The sequence below is a fragment of the Gossypium raimondii genome, chromosome 6 (assembly GCF_025698545.1).
Source record: "Gossypium raimondii isolate GPD5lz chromosome 6, ASM2569854v1, whole genome shotgun sequence".
Lineage (NCBI taxonomy): Eukaryota > Viridiplantae > Streptophyta > Magnoliopsida > Malvales > Malvaceae > Gossypium > Gossypium raimondii.
In genome coordinates, this window is record NC_068570.1 from 8670512 (window position 1) to 8690258 (window position 19747).

Consider the following 19747-nt stretch of genomic DNA (forward strand, 5'->3'; position numbering starts at 1 on the left):
TAGTATTAAAAATATGTATGATAGGTAAAGAATTATTTGGTAATTAAAATTATAATAAATATATTTTTAATTAAAATGATAAAAAATCTAAATATCATATATATAATATTTTATTCTTTTATTTTATAAATTTGATATTTTTAAGTTGGAATATCATAAGTTTTTTTTATATTTTTAGTAGGTTTGTAATTTTGATAAATAGAAGAGAATTAAATTAATACTTATGTAGTAGTACTCATATAGTGTGAAAAGGACAAAAAATCCTTGTTTACGAGGAGACAAAATAGTTATTGAAAATTAAAAGTTTGGACTTACTAAGAGGAAAAATATATTTGGAAGAGATTAAAAAAAAAAAAGGGGGCAATTGCAAAAGTTTGTGAAAATTGAACGATTGTGTTTTTTATATATAAATTTCAAAATTATATATGAATTTTGATTTATTGTGTAAATATATAAATTTTGATTTTATATAATTTTATGTGTGTTTGGTTCAATTTGCATAAACAAGTAACATCATTATTAATATGACATCATTTTATGTTAACATATTATATTATGTACATAAATAATTATACTTATCAAATATAAAAATAATTTGAGGTATTTATTTCTTTTAAATATATACAATTGAATCAAAATAAAAAAATTATTCAGTAAATTTGAACCAAAATCAAAGTTTAATGTTTATAACCACACAAAATCAAATTTCAAATGTTAAATTCACACTAAATAATAGTTCATGACTAATTTTAATATTTATCTTTTTTTTAAGAATTTCCGTATCTTATTTGCATTTAGTTACATTATTATCTAAAATAATTATTTTTTTGATATTTCTTTTAAATTGAGTTGATATCAAACCTAATCATTGGTTGGATCGAGTAGGTGTAGAATTTAGACCCATTTTTTAGGCTCGAGCTTACCCCAAAAATAGGCCTAAAATTCTAATCAAGCCTAAGTCAAATTAAAAATATTAAACTCGAACCTAATCTCCCCGCTCGTATTAAAATTTTTATATTATTTTTATATAAAAACGAATTTAAAAAATATAATACATAAAAGAATAAATCAAAACTCGGTTTGCATCCTTCGTTATAGACTGGGGTTTTCTTATAAACATACCTTAATTTTATTGAAGCTGAATTTATTAGCATTTAAAGTTAATTTCCATGAGCTTCTTGTCTAATCATTTTACAATACAAAGTTATGAATATCATTTCTATATATTTTGCTGACTCTATTTATTTCAATTTCTCTTCCTCGAAAAAATGGATTAAATTCTTCAAATTTACCTTCCTTGGATCCATAAGATAGAAACCTGCAGATGTTAGTTTCAAAAGGTAGGCAACAAAGGAAAAAGAAATATATCAGCATGTAATTCGAGTTGGGTTGAGTTCAAACCAAAAAATCCTATTCAAGTTCTGGTATATTTAGAAAATAAGTCTTATATTTGTTTAAATTTATTTTTAAAGTTTATATTTTTACTTAAATTTATTCACTTTTCAAGTGAATTTTCAAACTTAAGCGAAACGGCCGACCATTGGTCAGATGTAGTTGATATTCATTTAACTTTGTGACGAATTTCACCAGGAAAACATGTCTTCAGACTTCAAGAGGAAGTTGTATGGCACACTATATTTCGGTTATATTATAGCAGACGAGAAGCGGAGAGGTTTAGAATTTAACGTAAACGACAACAGGCGATAAACACGTCAAGAGACAAATCAGAAGTCAGCAGCAACAAGTTGATTGACGCCCTTAACCAGCACCATTTGGATGCACTCAATTTGGTGATCATCACATGTGGCTCCTCGGTTTACACGTCAGCTTCCTTTGTTACATCGATATCCGTTATTATGTTTGTCCCTGCTATTCCGGATGAGCAACGAGTGGCCCTAAACACCTCACTCACAATAACCCCCCTTCACTCCCCCCGGATCAAATCGAGTTCATCAAACTCTTAAACCCTGCGTAAACCCCTGTTTTGGCCAAACATTTATATTTTCTTTGTGTTTCAATTCAAGATGGCTACTTTGTCTAGGTTTGTTGTCAAAGATTGCAATTTTCATAAACATCATGCCGTGTGTAGAACATCATCGTCTTTGGTTCCTTCCAGAACGCTACGGAGAGCTCATCTGGGTATTGTCTTTGATGATTGCTTTCTGGGTTGTCTTTAGTTGCTTGTTTATCACATCGTTTTATATGAATCTGCAGATGTTAGAGCTGGCATTTCTTTGCCTGAGAATGGAAAAGGTTTTGCAATTCAACGTAAGCCAAGTGGTCCCCTTGTTTCTCTTGCAGCTCCTGCCTCGATAACTCCTGCTTCAAGGTGGTTTCCAAGTCGGGAGAGTGCATGTTTCAGTGTTATATTCATTAATAAAAACTTGGGACCTGCATGCCAATGACGCAAAGCTAGCTGATTTAATAATTATAAATTATGGGACTGATTTATATATGTATATATAGAAAAAGAGGTTTAGTGCTAAGTGCCATTTTATGCCTTTTGGCAACGAAGGAAGTAAGACTAGTAAAAATAGGTTGCCTTCAAGATCCTTGCAAGGTGGCTAGCTTGTTTTCGTTAGCCCTTCCTATTATCTTCTTCTTTTTTTTAATCTGAAAAACCCAAGAAAGAAATAAAAAGATTTCAATTTTTTTTGCTTTTTTTCGAAAAGGGAGGTTTTTGAACCATACGGCCGCAGCTGACAGTTGCTCCACCGCCGGAGGCTGGAGAATTCTCCGACGGCGGAGCTTGGCCGGAAAAACAACTGAGTAGAGACTGCTGAGGGACGAAACAGAAAGGAGAAAATAGAAAAAAAATATATTTTCTGAAAATGATAGGAAAAATGAAATGAAATCAGTTTAGACAACCAACTTAGCTGCATGATTTGATTTTTAGGATTTTGCTTAGGTCCTTGTACCCTAGGCGACGTTATCAAAGTTAGCTTCCAATTTGTGCACTCCTTTTTTAGCACTTAAGAATGATCGAATCTCTATATCCAGGGATCCCCAAGTTATCTGCAATGCTGCTGCCAATGTATCCGGAGATATTCCTACACCAAGTGGGATGAGCAAGTATGAGAGAATAATTGAAACTTTGACAACTCTTTTCCCTGTGTGGGTGCGTGTTTTATTCTGTTAGTGTGTCTGACAAAACTCTACCTGATTTTTCATCTTTAGCTTTACATTATAACTTTAATTTACTGAACAGGTTATTTTGGGAACTATTATCGGCATATACAAGCCAGCTGCGGTAATATTCAATTCTCTGCTTCTTTTAGTGAATGATTATTCAAATGTTGCTTAGCTACCTAACCATTTATTCCCTCTTGAAGGTAACATGGTTGGAGACAGATCTTTTCACTGTTGGACTAGGTTTCCTCATGCTTTCAATGGGTTTGACATTAACTTTTGAGGATTTCAGACGCTGTCTACGGAACCCCTGGACTGTAAGGCAACGTATTCACATATGATTTTAGTTAGTAGACTGCTTATAGAACAGAACTGATCCTATTTTAGTGTCAAATGGTTAAGAGTATTAATTTTCAATTTTGCAGGTAGGTGTAGGATTTCTTGCTCAGTACCTAATCAAGCCTTTTCTAGGATTTGTCATTGCAATGGTAATTCGAAATTTTCTTTTGTGTCAATACCTTATTTTAGGCTAGTTTAATACTATTTGATTTGCTTAATAGAATACTGTTGAAAACTTTTATTCAATTCATATACTGAGAAATCATCTGATAAAGAGGTTGGTTGAAGACTGCAGAAATAAGATATACGGTATCCAAATTTGGGTTTTCAAATGAAAGCCAATGTAATGTAGATTGCATTATGTGTAAAGTGATTTCTCAGCTCTATAATGCTGTCTAGTAGGCTTCCATGAATGCTGAACAACATCTATGTGATTTTCAGACTTTGAAACTGTCTGCTCCACTTGCAACTGGTCTTATCTTGGTCTCATGTTGCCCTGGCGGTCAGGCATCAAATGTTGCAACCTATATATCTAAGGGGAATGTAGCACTTTCCGTTCTCATGACTACGTAAGATCAATGCTTTTGTTGGATAGAGTAGCCTTGGGATCTTTTACTTGCATTTGATTTGATATCCTGGAAGTTCAACCTTGCCTGAAAATTCTTCTTTCGGAGCTATCTCTTAAAGTCCTTAGAGGAAGATGTAAAAACTACCTTATCAGTTCTGACCATGGAAGTCTTTGGCAGATGTTCTACAAAAACTCATTTGTCTGTAGGATTGTTTATTCATTTACGTTTCCAAGGTAGAGGAAGTAAAACTGGCACCAAACTCGCTAGAGTTCTTTGTTTCAGTGTTTGTTTCACAAATCCACTTAGACATTTCACTCTTCACAGTTTACTGAGGCTGGACAACATGCTTAAGGGAAAGGAAAAACCAAATACCTGTAACATGTTGATAATTCAGGATTTATGCATATCATGCTAATGAAAGTATAAGATTATTAGCTATGAGAAAATTTTCTGAAATGTTCATAACTTCAAATATGCATTACTTTTGTATTTAAGCCATTTTCAGCATTTCTGAAACTGGAAATTAAGTAATCTCCAATTTCCTCTGGAATATTGTAGGTGTTCAACTATTGGAGCAATAGTTATGACACCACTCCTTACAAAGCTTCTTGCTGGTCAGCTTGTTCCTGTTGATGCTGCGGTATGTTTATTCTTATTTGAAGGTTGCCTTTACAGATAATAGGCAAATACATAAAGCATGAGCCGACTTACATTCACTAGCTTTATCCTAGTGAAAACATTACAATAATGGAACCTGCCTCTTTGGTTTCTCTTCCAAATTTTACATCAGGTGGATCCATTAGAAATTTAAAATATAATTACACTTTAAACTGGTGATAGAACCTAAATGAGATGGAAGTTATAAGATCTCAAAGTTTCATCTATAAAAATATAAAGCATGTAACCCTTCACTTATGGTGATTCCACTAATGTAAAAATGTTTACCCAAAAATCTTTTCAGGGTCTTGCTATAAGCACTTTTCAGGTTGTGTTAGTACCTACAGTTGTTGGAGGTAACAAAGGATTACTGTTCTTATCTGTTTTTATTTATTGCATTTCAATTATCATGAAGTCTAAAGAAATTTGACATACAATGATAAGATTCTAATGTCATCTTTGTGGCAGTCTTGTCCAATGAATTCTTTCCCAAATTCACTTCAAAGATTATCTCAGTGACTCCATTAATTGGAGTTATTCTCACTACCTTACTTTGTGCAAGCCCTGTAAGTTATCATTACACTTTCATATAAATTTTGCTACTTCTTTTCAAAGCCTCTTTCCACACATAAAGAACTCACATTGATGTCCTTTGATACTAAGATTGGCCAAGTGTCTGACGTCTTGAAAGCCCAAGGAGCTCAGCTAATATTGCCTGTAGCTCTCCTACATGCTGCTGCATTTGCCCTTGGTTACTGGGTTTCAAAATTATCGTTTGGGGAATCCACTTCTCGTACCATATCCATAGAATGTGGAATGCAGGTATCGTCATGCTTAAACTCCATGTTATTCACCTGAACTACTAGTATGCTTTCAGTGAATGATGCTGTTCTTATTTTTGCAAATGCAGAGTTCAGCACTTGGTTTCTTGCTTGCCCAGAAACATTTCACCAATCCCTTAGTAGCTGTTCCTTCTGCAGTTAGTGTTGTTTGCATGGCGGTATGAAACTTTCCACATTCATCTTCATTTTCTTCCTGCATTACCTTCAAATTCAATTGACATTCTCATGGTTTCATGTAGCTGGGAGGGAGTGGCCTTGCTGTGTTTTGGAGGAACCGACCAATTCCCGTGGATGATAAGGATGATTTCATGGAATGAGTGTTTTTCCAATCTCATTTTTAGGCAACTTTTCTTTTACTTTTGATTTCAAGGGGAAGCCCCTTGTTGCGTGGATTTAATATAATATATTTTTACTCTCAGGTGAATTTTGAACATGGACATATCAACTTTTCTTTTTCATTTAGAGAATACTAGGTGAAAGTTGGGAAATTAATTTTCAATTGTATTTTTCTTTTTGATAATTCAGCTGAATTTTATTAAAATCTTCAAAAATAAAGCTCAAAAACATACCTCCAATTCAATTATTAATGAGTCAATTCAAACGGCCCAAACCCTACAAAAAAAAAGGAGCTTGCTCTAAAACCATCCAAGTCATCAACAACAAAAGCAATCGGCACAACTCTTGAGAAAACAACTGTAACTCCATTAATAAACTCTTATCTTTTCTAAAACTCTTCCAACTCTCTCAGATTGCATATCGAAACAACCAACATCAGACTGTTGTGATCCTCTATTGATTTCTTTCCACCTTCTCCTCAGCATATCCAAGTTCCCCACTGCTCATATCACTTTGTTCCCCTTCCCTCAATCCTTCTGTAGCTAGCAAATGGGGGACTTCGTTCATCGGTCGTTGTCCATGCCTGAAATTACATTTCTAGAAATTTTTACTTAACCATTGACAGTCTCTAATGAAAGCACAAATTTCCGACTGTCATCTCCTCCCTTTTGTAAGTTTTTAATAACTGACAAAGCATCTCCTTCAACCTCAACAGCCATGACTCCTGAATCTAACCCCAATTAAAGCCCCTTGACACATGCAAGGGCATCTGCTGCAAATACCAAAAGTACATTTTCATTTAAAACAATCCTCGATCCTAAAACCCTTCCATCCGAATCATTAATGACAATCCCTGAGCAGGATCTGTTATCATCCTTTTTATATGCTGCATCAAAGTTGATTTTCACAAACGGATTCTCCGGTGGCTTCCATCTCTCCCTCTCCATCATTTTGGCAGGTATTGCATTTCTCAACCCATCCAGTTCACGGATATAGTATTTGACAAAATCTGCAATTTTTAACCCAGTTTACCTTTGCCTCTTATGTATCCATTTGTTTCTTTCCGTCCAAATTGCCCATAGAGCACACACAAACATTCGGCACTGATTTACGGAACTGTTTTAAAAAAAAACACCAGGTAAGTCAATCCATAAATTCCAAATTTGCTACTGAATTAGGCCACAGAGAGTTCAATTGTTTCCATATCTCCCTTCTCACAGGGTCGTGTAACACCCCTAACCCGTATTCGGCGCCGGATTAGGGTTACAAGGCATTATCGAACAAAACATAGTTCATCACGAACATTTATTACAATTCATGCACAACATTATTATAATGACTTCTTTACAATAGTTATCAAATTCAAATAGCAATTATTCACTCATTCATATATGTCAAATTCATATATATATATATAAAAGGCACATAACTAATTAATTCAAACATGTCTTATTAATCATATCACAAATACGAACCATGCTTCAAATTCCATCAACTCAATATACTCCATTCAATCAAAATTTTCGAACCATATGAACATCACATTCTTGGTATTTGACTACCTAATTTAAACCAAACATATTTTATTTCATATATCAATCACATATATCACCTCAATATTCTTTAGTATACATCTATTTCAATGACTAATTATTATACGAACCATTTTATATACCTATGCACTTTCACATAACAAGTTAAAACAAATTATATTATACCATTTATTAGTTATTCAAATATGATTCATTAGCAAATATTAATAAATGGTTAAATATAACCTTTATACATTACCAAATATCAAAATCTCATGCTTATCAAAATGAATCAAATACCATAGCGAATATAAATATGCATCATATATATATGTATATCATAATTATCTCATCTAATGATCAAAGCAATTTTCATCAATTACAAAACAACTTACAAGGCGATTTATACATCAAAACATAGGTCATTAATAAGTCACACCAAATATCCAAATTCACATGGCATAGCATAGTCATCACGTAACAAATACAAACACATATCAATATTAACATTTAACCAAACAACTAACCACATAAATATATCCAATTTTCCAAATCACAAGATAAATTATAGACATTATCTATTATTTAACAATGCACAAAATAAGCTAATTTAAATAGTCAAAGTACTTCCAACAATTACATGGCATTCGAATACCTAAATCATAATAAAACATAATTTATCTCATATACCAAGCATACATTAAGACATCCTTTAGTACAATTTCCTACCTTTAACTAGATATTAAACATACCATTTTCATTTGCTAAGCACCAAGTCAAACTTTACATATTCACACTCAATTCATGTGCAATTTACCATAATTTCATTAACCATTTTCAGACGCAAAATACAATTTATAGTATATCCAAATCGCATGCTCAATAACCAATCCAAGCTACCTATACCAAGCCATTTAACTTCATCTATTCGATCAACAATACAACCTCCAAAAAAATCAAACCAATTTCACAACTTAAATCAAAGCTAATTATACCATTTCATAGCCAAACACAAACATCAAAATGTCACTTTATAAGCATCCATATAAATGATTAAACATACCTGATTCATATACTTTATTTACCATATAAAATCGTACCTAAATAACCGATGCTCAATCAATATATATATTCATCATGTACCTCATTACTCAAACCAAAACATATAACCATGAAACATACTTTCCAAAATGAACTTTTACCATGACTGGATATATACAAACATTAGCATCATTATCAAACCATTTTCGCATGGCTACAAATATACAGATCAAAATGAACCATATCGAAACTAGCCTATACATGTCATAAGTCGAAAGTACAAACTTTTAAAGTGCCGAAATAGCGATCGATAGTGTGATGATGATCCTTGACCATCCCTGAACTCAAAACTAGCTTTCAAAATCTATAAAACAATGAAAGAACACACAAAATAAGCTTAGTAAGTCATAATCAATTAAATTATCACAAGAACGTTAATAGTTCAATTCAAATAGGTCAAATTTAATCAATCTCATTCACATATAAAATCATCTTACTTATATAATTACATATTACCACATTAAATATTACACTTACCTTGATTTTCATTAATATATAAACTTCTCACATACCTGAACCATTTAGCTCAATTTCATATTTGATCTCATTTTGTCAATGGCCGATGAACCATTCAAAATTGTTAAGGATACACAGAAATCATATAAAGCTCGTACAATTCCATATCCCGGATATGGTCTTACATGTTAGCATATTTCGATGTCATTGTCCCAGACAGGGTCTTATACGACTCATATACGATATTAATGTCCCAGACATGGTCTTACACGTTATCTCACTTCGATTCCAATGTCCCAGACATGGTCTTACATGAAATCACATCTCAGAAATCCTTATGTCATGACATCAGTATCCTATACATTTCCTAAGGTTCGTTCGGGGCTTTCGACTTCGTGATTAAATCAATTCATGCTCGAAATCAATCATTCAATGCTCAAATTAATTCGGCATTATATATATAACAATACATACAATTCAGTTCGGCTAAATATAATATATATACATTTGAATTTAAAAACATTTAATTATTTATGAGCTTACCTCATACAGAAACAAACGGATCAAAACGACTATTCGACAACTTTCGACTTTCCCCGATCTAACTTTGATTTCTTTCTTTCTTGATCTAAATCAATTCAAATTTAACTTATTTAATCACATATTCATTCAATTTCATCCAAAAACACATAAATGAGAAATTTTCACTTTAGCCCCTAACATTTCATATTTTTACAATTTAGTCCCTAATTCAAAACAATACAAAATACTCAAAATTTCATCACGTTCATGTTAGGCCGAATTTTCCCTAGGTCCCTAACAGCCCATTAATTCCATTTATTTCACATTTTAACCTCTCAATTTACAAATTTCACAATTTAATTCTTAATAAGCATTTTTATCAAAAATCACTTAATAAAACATGATAATCTAACATCAAATATTTATTTTCCATCATCAAACAACAAAAATCTTGAATATTCATCAATGGCATTTCAAAAAATCACCATCAAATTCAAAAATTAAAGCATGGGCTAGCTAGAATACAAAACAACAATCTCAAAAACGTAAAAATTATCAAAAACTGAGCTCAAAACATACCTCAATCAAGACTTCAAAGTGTCGAACCCTAAAGCTTCAATTTTTTTTCCTTTTTCTTTGAGTTTCTGCCAAAATAAGATGAACATGCATGAATTTTTATGTTTTGTTTTATTTAATACATATTAATATACTATTTACTAATTTACCCTTAATGAATAAACATAAAAATTTATAATGCATGTCAATTAATGTCCATTAACACTACCAATGGTGTAATATCATCATAAGGACTTTTAATTTAATTAATCATAGCAATTAAGCACTTTAAACAAATAGTATGCAACTTTTAATTTACGCGATTAAGTCCTTTTATCAAATTAACTAACCAATCGGTAAAATTAAATCACGAAATTTTCACCCATATTAAATAACATACTGTAAATACTAAAAATAATATTAAAATAATTTTACAACCTCAGATTTATGGTTCCGAAACCACTGTTCTGATTTAGTTAAAACCGGGATGTTACAAGTCGCGAAACACATGTTCTCTGGATTCCATCGCTCCTGCACATTTTGGACATATTGCGTTTGTTGTTAATCGTTTGTACTATAGATTACATAGGGTAAGTAGGAAATTCATAGAACACCGCCATACTGTAATCTTCAATTTTGAGAGCAAATTTAATCCCCATAATTTATTATAAAAATTCACATGAGTTGTCTAGTTGTATAGTTTATTAGGCTCCCTATATTGTTGCATTAAAGACTTGTAAGCACTTCGAACTGAATAATCACCTGAAGCCTTTCCTTTCCAGACCTGATAATCCTCATGCGAAACCCTCGCCAAAGGGATTGTAACACCCTTAACCCATCTCCGTTACTAGATTAAGGTTATGGAGTATTATGGCACACATTCAATCAAATGACATCGCAAAACCATTCAAATATTAATTTAAATATATATATATTCACTCCACACATTGAGCATAGCATACATATAGGTATTAAATGGAGCTTATGGGACCTTAAAAATAGTTTAAAAATAATCTGAGACTAATTTGAATTAAAATAGAAAAGCATGGAAAATTTTAAATATTTTAGAAAAATGTATCACACGGTCATGTGGCCAGGCCGTGTGGCCCAAGAATATGGTTGTATGGCCAAACTGTGTACAATTCGAAATTTAGGTCACATGGCTATGTCATATACTGTGTGCCCGCCCGTGTGCAAATCGAAATAAGGTCACACGGTTGTGTTGCAAATCGTGTAACAGTATGATGCCATGTGAAAAATCCTACACTTAAAAATCAAAATGACACATGATAGTGTGAGGAGACCGTGTATGGCATACAGTTGTGTGACAGCCCGTGTCTCAGGCCGTGTACACGTAAAATGACTTCTAAAACAAGCCAAAACACTACCCATTTCTTAGGTGCCAAGCCAAACCAAACCAAATTCAAACATTTACATGCTTTCAAAACACATTCAAACAATATTAAAACATGTCAAAACATTCAACCTAAGTGCCTAATCAATATGTCCTCAATGGCACTACATTTCATACTTCAATTAATTCACATTCAAAGTTCACAAGTAATTGCTTTAAACTCATACCAAACTTACAATTCATCCATACCACTCATATGTACTTCTACCATAACATATTCATTCACAAGTAACTTAGACCAAAATGACCAAAACATATAAATATGGACCTTTATAAGCCAAAAGCCAAAGACATATATACAAGTGAGCCAAAATCAAGTTTACATAACATCATTCAAGTATAATATGTATCATAAGTAATAAGTATCCAAAACACATACAAGACACCTATTACATGTCATATAACTCAAAGGTAAACATGTCAAATCTACCGATAGATATATGGATAATCTGATCTTCAGGTTGATCCGATTGCCCGATTCCACAAAACGTTATCTACAAAGAAATAGAACAGATACAGATACGCGGTTATCTACCCGAAATATGCTAGAAAGCTCAAACAAGCCAAACCAACTGAGAACACGCATTGGCACCAAGTGCCTAGCCCGTAGGCTAGCATCCCTCCGAAAACACACCTGGGCACCAAGTGTCAAGCCTGAAGGCTTTACATCCACCCCCAGTAACATGTCAGAATCACTGTAAATTTAACTCAAAAGTCTGCAACAAATGTTGAATTCTGGTATATTTAGTGGATAATATCAAGTCAGGAATCATCATCTCATCACAAGTCAATCCTATACAGCGCGCAATATAACGTATTGGCATGCCAATTGTACCCAGTCTTACGTTCATCCGAGCTCAAATCATATCATCATTTTAATAATGTTCAAGTCAATAACTTTCTCAATTCACATCAGTTTATAACAATTTAAATATACCAAAAAATTCAACAACCACAATTTACAATCAATATAACATATTAAATTATACTAAACTAAACCGAACGAACTTACCAGGGCTAAACTGTAGAGATAGCAAAAGTTTCAGGAACTAGTCAGTTCCTTTTTCCATGATTATCTACTTGTTCTTGATCTATATAATAGTTTATTTCAATTTATTAGCCTGAATTTTATGTAATATTCAATTTAATACACATGGCTTCTTATTTAAAATTTTCACATTTTCCTAAACTTTTACATTTTATTCAAATTGATCCTTAAGACCAAAAATAATTATTTTCACAATTAAATCCTATACCCATTGAACTAATTTGTGACCATCCCAAATCAATCCTTACATACTAAAATTTCATAAGAAAAACATGTCATCTTTTCATTATTTTCAATTAAATCTCTAAACTTAAAATAAACAAAACCACTTTACAAAATGGTACTATATAACTATCAAACTTAATAATTTATCATAAAAATGAAGACCATCTCAAATTCATCCATGGTAACATTCTAAACATTTAACACTTTTACGAATTAGTCTTCGGGTTATCTAGATTAAGCTACAACGATGCTAAAAATATAAAAATCACTAAAAACAAGCAAATAAATCACTCACATGTAAGGTAATCTAGCTTGGTCGATTCTTTTTCCTCCAAAAATGGTGACTTCAGTTGAACACCAAAGAAATAAGGAAGATGATATCTTTAGTTTTGTTTTAGTTTATGTTTTAAATTGTTAATTACCATTTTACCCTTTTGTTTTAATTAAAATTTTCTTAATAACCCACCATGATCGTCCACTATAAAACTTATGGTCTAATTACAACATAAATCCTCCAACATTAACCATTTAGACCAAACTACGAAAAATCAATAGCAAGCAACTTTTTCAACTTTTATGATTTAATCTTTTTTCTTTAATTAACTAACCAAAAGTCAAAATTTCTAAACCAAATTTTAATACGACAATAATTTCATCGTAAATATTAAATAATTAATATTTACGGGCTAACATGTCAGAATTGTGCTTTCGAAACCACCGTTTCCGATACCATTGGAAATTAGGTTGTTACAGGAATGCTCAAAATTCTTCTAACATCATTCTCATAGAAGATATTCTTGATAAATTCTTCTTTCCATTTCCTTAAATCCTTGTCAATTAGGTCTGCCACCATCATAGTATCTGGAACATTCTCACCACTTTGAATTTTGTAATCCACAGATCCAGGCACCCACGCGGTCTCTTTTATTGAAATTTTTGTTCCAATTCCAACTTGCCAGCATGGCCTATCTTGGAGGATTCCCTTAGTCGCCTATACACTCTTCTAGGTATAGGAAGGTATATTCCCTAAACCTACACTTAAAAAATCTATCTTTGAATAATATTTAGCTTTTAACGTAAGAGCAAGCAAAGAATTTAGACAATTAATTACCCTCCAACCTTGTTTTGCAAGTAATGATAGATTAATTTTTGTTAAACATTAAAATCTAAGACTTTCATTCTCTTTTAGTTCACATAACTTTCTCCACTTGCACCAATGAATACCTCGCTTTCCTTGACCTTTTTGCCACAATAAATTCACAATTATATTATTCATATCTTGACAAAATGATTTCGGTAAAAAATAGGTCATCATATACATCGAATTTGCCTATAAAATAGATTTTATAAAAATATCTTTACCTCATTGTGATGAGTGTTTTGTACTCCAACTGTCTATTTTTCTCTTCATTAGATCTTTAAGCAATTGAAAATGTAACAGCTCATTTTCAGTGGTGTCAAAAATAGTGATTTTGGGACCACAATTTTGACTAGTGAGTTATTATTTTAATATTTATTTAATGTCTACAAGATTATATTAAGGTTGTATTAAAGTTTTGTTGAGAAATTTTAATGTTTAATTGGTTAATTAGGTAAAAGGACTAAATCGTAAAAGGTGTAAAATATGAATTCTATTAGTTAAAAGGGCTAAATGGCTATGGAAAGGAAAGCTAATGGATTTATAAGGTAATTATACCATGTTATATGTTAGTGGATGTACATGGATAGGTTTTAATAAAATTTTGATAGTTTTTAAAGGTTAAAATTGTAATTGAATAATTAAAACTTAAAGTAAATAAAAAAAATTGTTTCATCTTCTCTAATTTCCTTCTCCACCAAAAATTGAAGAGAAAAGCATTATTAGAATAGGTTTGAGCTTTTGATCAAGTCTCTACCTTGCATGTAAATCAATTCAAGTCTCGTTTTTAGTGATTTTCATGTTTTTGAGTTCATTTTAGCTTAATCTAGCTAGCTCGAGGGTTAAATTGTAAAAATGTTAAAGTTTGAGGGAATTGCCATGGATTTTTTGGATGTTTTTTAATGTTATTTGATAGATTATTAATCTTTGTTGTAAAATAAGTATTTTTGTTAAGTGATTTTTGTTGAATTTTGGATATAGGGATTAATTTGTTAAATGTATAAATCCATGGGTTTTGTTGTGAATTATTGGTAACTTTCGGGTGTTTCAAGGTCCCTTGTAACATTGGTTAATTTGGATTTAGGCTAAACTAAGTAATATGTAAGTTATGAGTTTAAGGACTAAATTATGAAAAGTTAAAGTATTAGGGTAATTTTATAATTTTGCATAAATATGAACTATGGATTAAATTTAATACTAGAAGTATTTAATTAAATAAAATTATTTATTTAGATCAAGATAAACCACAATCGGACTTAAATTGAGGAAAATCTAAAGCTTCGGATTAGCTTGAATTCCACTTCTATGACTTTATTATCGATGTAAGTTGCATGAATTGTAATTAGGATAAAGTTAGTTAAATTGACTATCTATTAAATTGTATTAGTTATAAATGGATTTGAACATACATGTATCAATGCTATGATGAATTGACAGATAACGAGTCTCGTTTGAACATTAAGAATTCTTAGGATACAAATGACATGTCATTAGGGACTTCATGTTTCGGGTGTTGGTCTTGAATGTCCTATTGATGGATGAAGTCCTACATTTTTTACGGATTCTCCATAGCTCGTGTGAGTAGTATCGTGTAACCTACATTCTGACCCACAGCTCGTGTGAGCATTGATGTAAAGGAAATGTTACAATTATATGTAAAGGCACGCTATGTGTGAGACTTCCAAAGTATCCTATGTAATTTTAGATGGTTCAACGGGTAAGAAAAGGAAATGAAATGGTAAGTATTCAAATGGAATAAATCTTGATCTTATGAAAAGATTTATGAGCTAAATGATGTATTTACATATGGAAACCTACTTATATTATGGTTGAATTCATTTGTATCATGAACAAGTGTACTAACTTGTGAATTTGGTGATGTTTTATAGGCTTATACTAAGGTTATGGTATTGGTAATGATTTTATGCTTAAACTATGAATTGTGCTAATGGAATGGTAAGTTATGTTTAAGTTTGTACGAGCTTACTAAGCACTCGTTGCTTACGTAGTTACTTTCCTTTGTTTTATATATTGTTGGAAACTCGTCGGAGATCTATTACAATATCCAACAACCATATTGGTAGATTTTGTGTATTTTGGCCAATGTTAATAATGACATGTGTAGGATCTTTGTAATGTATGTTTTGGCATGTTTAAGCTTTTGAGGTTATGTTGGTTTGGTGCACTTTAATGCCTTACCAAAACATGTCATATTGGTCACTTTTAAGTGCTTGTAAATAAGGTTCTTTTGGTATGTTTTGATGGTTTGAAAATGGTCATCTATGGTAGTCAATTGAAATAGGTTATTATGTTTGGGAATATGCAATATTGACTTGTTTTTGGTAAGTGATGTTTTGATACAATTGTGGTGCCTTTGAATGACATATTAGTTAGGTGATTTAGGATGTTTGGAATGGCATGTTTATGTGTGTTTGAACAATGTTTGAATCCCTTGAATGTGTGCCCAAATGGTTTGAATGGTTAGGTATGAATTGGACTTGAAAAGGCTTGATTTTAGGTAAGTTTTTTGGTTCACACGGCCAGGGACACGGGCTATCACATGGCCATGTAACACACAAGGCCTGACGACACGACTGTGTGTTATTTGTAAAATTTTAATGTTTCAAGTCAGTGAGTTACACAGTCTAGCATATTGCGTGTGTGGCAACTCAGAGAGTTACACGGCATGTCACACGATCTGACCACATGGCCGTGTAACCCCTATTTTTGCATTTTTTACATCTTTTTCTTAAAACTTCTATTTTGATTTGATTTAGTCTCGAATCACTTCTAAGTTATTTTTAGGGTCTCGAAGGCTCGATTTAGGGACAAAATGCATATGATTGATTGGTTTATAATAAGTATTAATTTATTTAAGATTATGATGATAAATGTTTTTCAATTGTATGGTAATGCTTCGTAACCCTAATCCGACGATGGAGACGGGTTAAGGGTGTTATAAAAAAGCCACTTTCTTCCCCCGACCAACCATATTAGGAAGACCTAGATTTTTTCAGGATTTGTAGAATTTTGAACATTTAAAATCTAGGCACTAACCCTCTAACCTGATCGGAAGTATTTGAATTGTAGAACGTAGTTGACTTATATTCACACATTGTCCCTAAACTTCCTCACACTCCTTGAGGATACCCTTTAGAACATATGCCCCCTTTATGAAGCCTCATCAAATAAAATACAATCATCAGCAAACATTAAATGGGAGATTTTTAGACCTATTTGACTTATTCTAGCTCCTTCCATCAATCCCTCTTGCCTAGCCAATCTCATTACAGAAGATAATCCTTCGCTACATATCAAAAGATAATCCATCAATCCCTTTTGCCTTAAGCCTCTAGTAGGTAGAAACACTTGTACCTCATTTTCGATGATCACAATTCAGTACAAAATAAAGCTGATACAGGGCATGATAAACTCCACCTACAAGTTTGCAAAGCTCATATCCAATTTTAGCGCCAACGAACCATTCCCCAATATTTGTGATCAAATATTATCTGTGATCAAACGACGTGGAACAAAAGCACTTTGAGCCTCATCAATGCAACAATCTAAAACTTGTTGAAATCGATTAGCAACTATTTTAGAAATAATTTTATATAATACCGTGTAAAGGCTTATAGGCCTAAAATTTGTCAAATTCAAAAGATGAGCAGTTTTCGGTATAAGCACAATATTTGTAACAATGAAAGGTTTCAATGACATACCTCCATTCAAAATTTCAATGTAGAAATTACTCACTTCACGTCCAATAATATGCCAAAATTTTTGAAAAAAATATTGTTGGATAACCATCAGAACTTGCTGCTTTCGTTGGTCTCATTCCTTTCAACACAGCAAACACCTCCTCACCCGTATACTTAGTTGTCAGCAATTGGTTCATTTTATCTGTTATACAGCTTTTCACCCAAAACAAGATATGCTCCAAATTGCCAATTCCTTTTGTAGCAAAAATATCAATAAAATAATTCTGGGCAATTTCCTCCACTTCATTTCCATTCTTGACCACATTTCCAACCTCATTTAGCAGACCTCTAATTCAGTTCATGCATCTTCTTTAGGATGCAAGATTATGAAAAAACTTTGTATTTCTATCTCTCAATCGCAACCAATTTGCCCGAGCCTTTTGTTCTCAATATGCTTCTTATTTCTCAATTTCCAGAGTTAGGTGTACCTTCACATTTATTATTTCTACCAATGTCTTGTCATCCCTTTCTAAATTAGACAAATATTCCAATCTTTTATTCAATCTTTTTGAAACCTCAGTTCACTTTTCTTTTATACCCTTTTTCCCATTTATTCAAACCAGATATGAGGGTTTCTAACTTGTCCATGAGAGTGCCTGAACTTGATTACCAAAATCGTCTAACTTCCTCCTCACAAGATTTCTCTAAAACCCACCATACTTCAAACTAAAATTCTCTCTGTTCGCTACTTTTATCCACCTGATTAGTTTGGATAAGAATGGGACAATGATCAGAAAAAGAGTGTGGTAAATGACTAATTGAAAAATAAGGGAACATGTTCATCCAATCGACATTAACCACTCCCCTATCCAATCTTTCACAAATATTTGTTTCAGGTAAATTCCCTCTTTCCCAAGTGAATCAAGGTCTTGAATAGCCCGCATCCACTAACTGACAGTCCTCTAACACCATTCGAAAATTCTCCATTCGTCTCTCCTCTCGTGGCACACCACCGATCTTCTCAAAAGAATACAATATTTCATTAAAGTCTCCACATACAATCCATGGCAATTCTTGATTTCTTCCTAAACAACGAAGTAATACCCAACACTCTTCCCTATGTCAAGCCTCCGGAGCTCCATAAAATCCCGTTAGCCTCCATTTTCTTCCACCTTCATCCATCTGAATTTCCACATCGTAATGATTCTTTGAGTAGATTCGTAGTTAAACCATATCATTACCATTCCATGCTAAACTGAGTCCTCCCCTTATTCCATTAGCTTGAACGTTAATCCCATTATTAAACCCACATCTCTTTTAAAGTTTTTCCATATGAACTTCATTCAATTTTGTCTCCATTAAGAAGACAATTTAAGGATTATAAGTCTTCAGTGTATGCCGAAACTTTCAAATAGCCCACGTGCTCCCCAATCTGCAGACATTCCAAAACAATATTTTTATGGCACCTGGTCGACTTTCCCCCTGGCAGCCACCGTTAATAGATGAAGACAAGCATACACTTAAACCCAGAAACTTAGTGGCAAATCATATACTTAAACCCAAAAAGACGAGAAAACCAAAGTAACTTGCACCGAATCTTTATTATTTTCTAACCGATGGATAATCAATAAATGATTGTTAAAAGTTTAGGGAGCCCTGTCAACCACCCGTTTAATATCCATCTCATGAAAAAATTTGAACAAGTATCTCCTCTCTCCCAAATCCGAGATCTGAAAGGATGCCACAAATTCGCCATTGTATTCCTCATTGCCGAAAAATGGACCACACTGGTCGTCAAGAAACATCCTACTAAACAGTACTCGTACACTGATTTCTATAGCTTTGAATCTATTGGTAAAAGCATCGCCTCATCTTTCTCGTCTTCGATATTCAGTCCCGCCATCTTCTTCTCTATATTTGGGACTTGCCAATACACAGTAGATTACCCTTCTCAAGATCAAATATCAAAACATACTCAAAAACCAAAAAAAAAAATTAAAAATGCTTACAAAGCTTAAACACACGAACTAAAAAACACAAAAGATACAAACGTACTACGAAGGTAGACAGAAACGTGCTGTAGAGAGCAAACATTTTGACCAATATGGTCGGTGCATTTAAACTAAAAAATATTTATTTTTAAAATATAGTTGATTTGTACACAATAAATTAAGGGTGTCAAA

At 32.6% G+C, this 19747-nt stretch overlaps 1 protein-coding gene across 1 annotated transcript; it reads left to right on the top strand.

Moving 5' to 3' along the window:
- Positions 1-1871: 1871 nt before the first annotated feature.
- Positions 1872-6056, top strand: LOC105773742 (sodium/pyruvate cotransporter BASS2, chloroplastic). The gene is made up of 13 exons (XM_012595842.2): positions 1872-2139; positions 2215-2329; positions 3001-3118; positions 3209-3250; positions 3333-3446; positions 3555-3617; positions 3910-4037; positions 4596-4677; positions 4999-5050; positions 5163-5260; positions 5358-5516; positions 5605-5694; positions 5776-6056. The coding sequence occupies exons 1-13, from the start codon at positions 2025-2027 to the stop codon at positions 5851-5853; spliced, it is 1254 nt and encodes a 417-aa protein (XP_012451296.1). The 5' UTR covers positions 1872-2024; the 3' UTR covers positions 5854-6056.
- The last annotated feature ends 13691 nt before the right edge of the window (positions 6057-19747 follow it).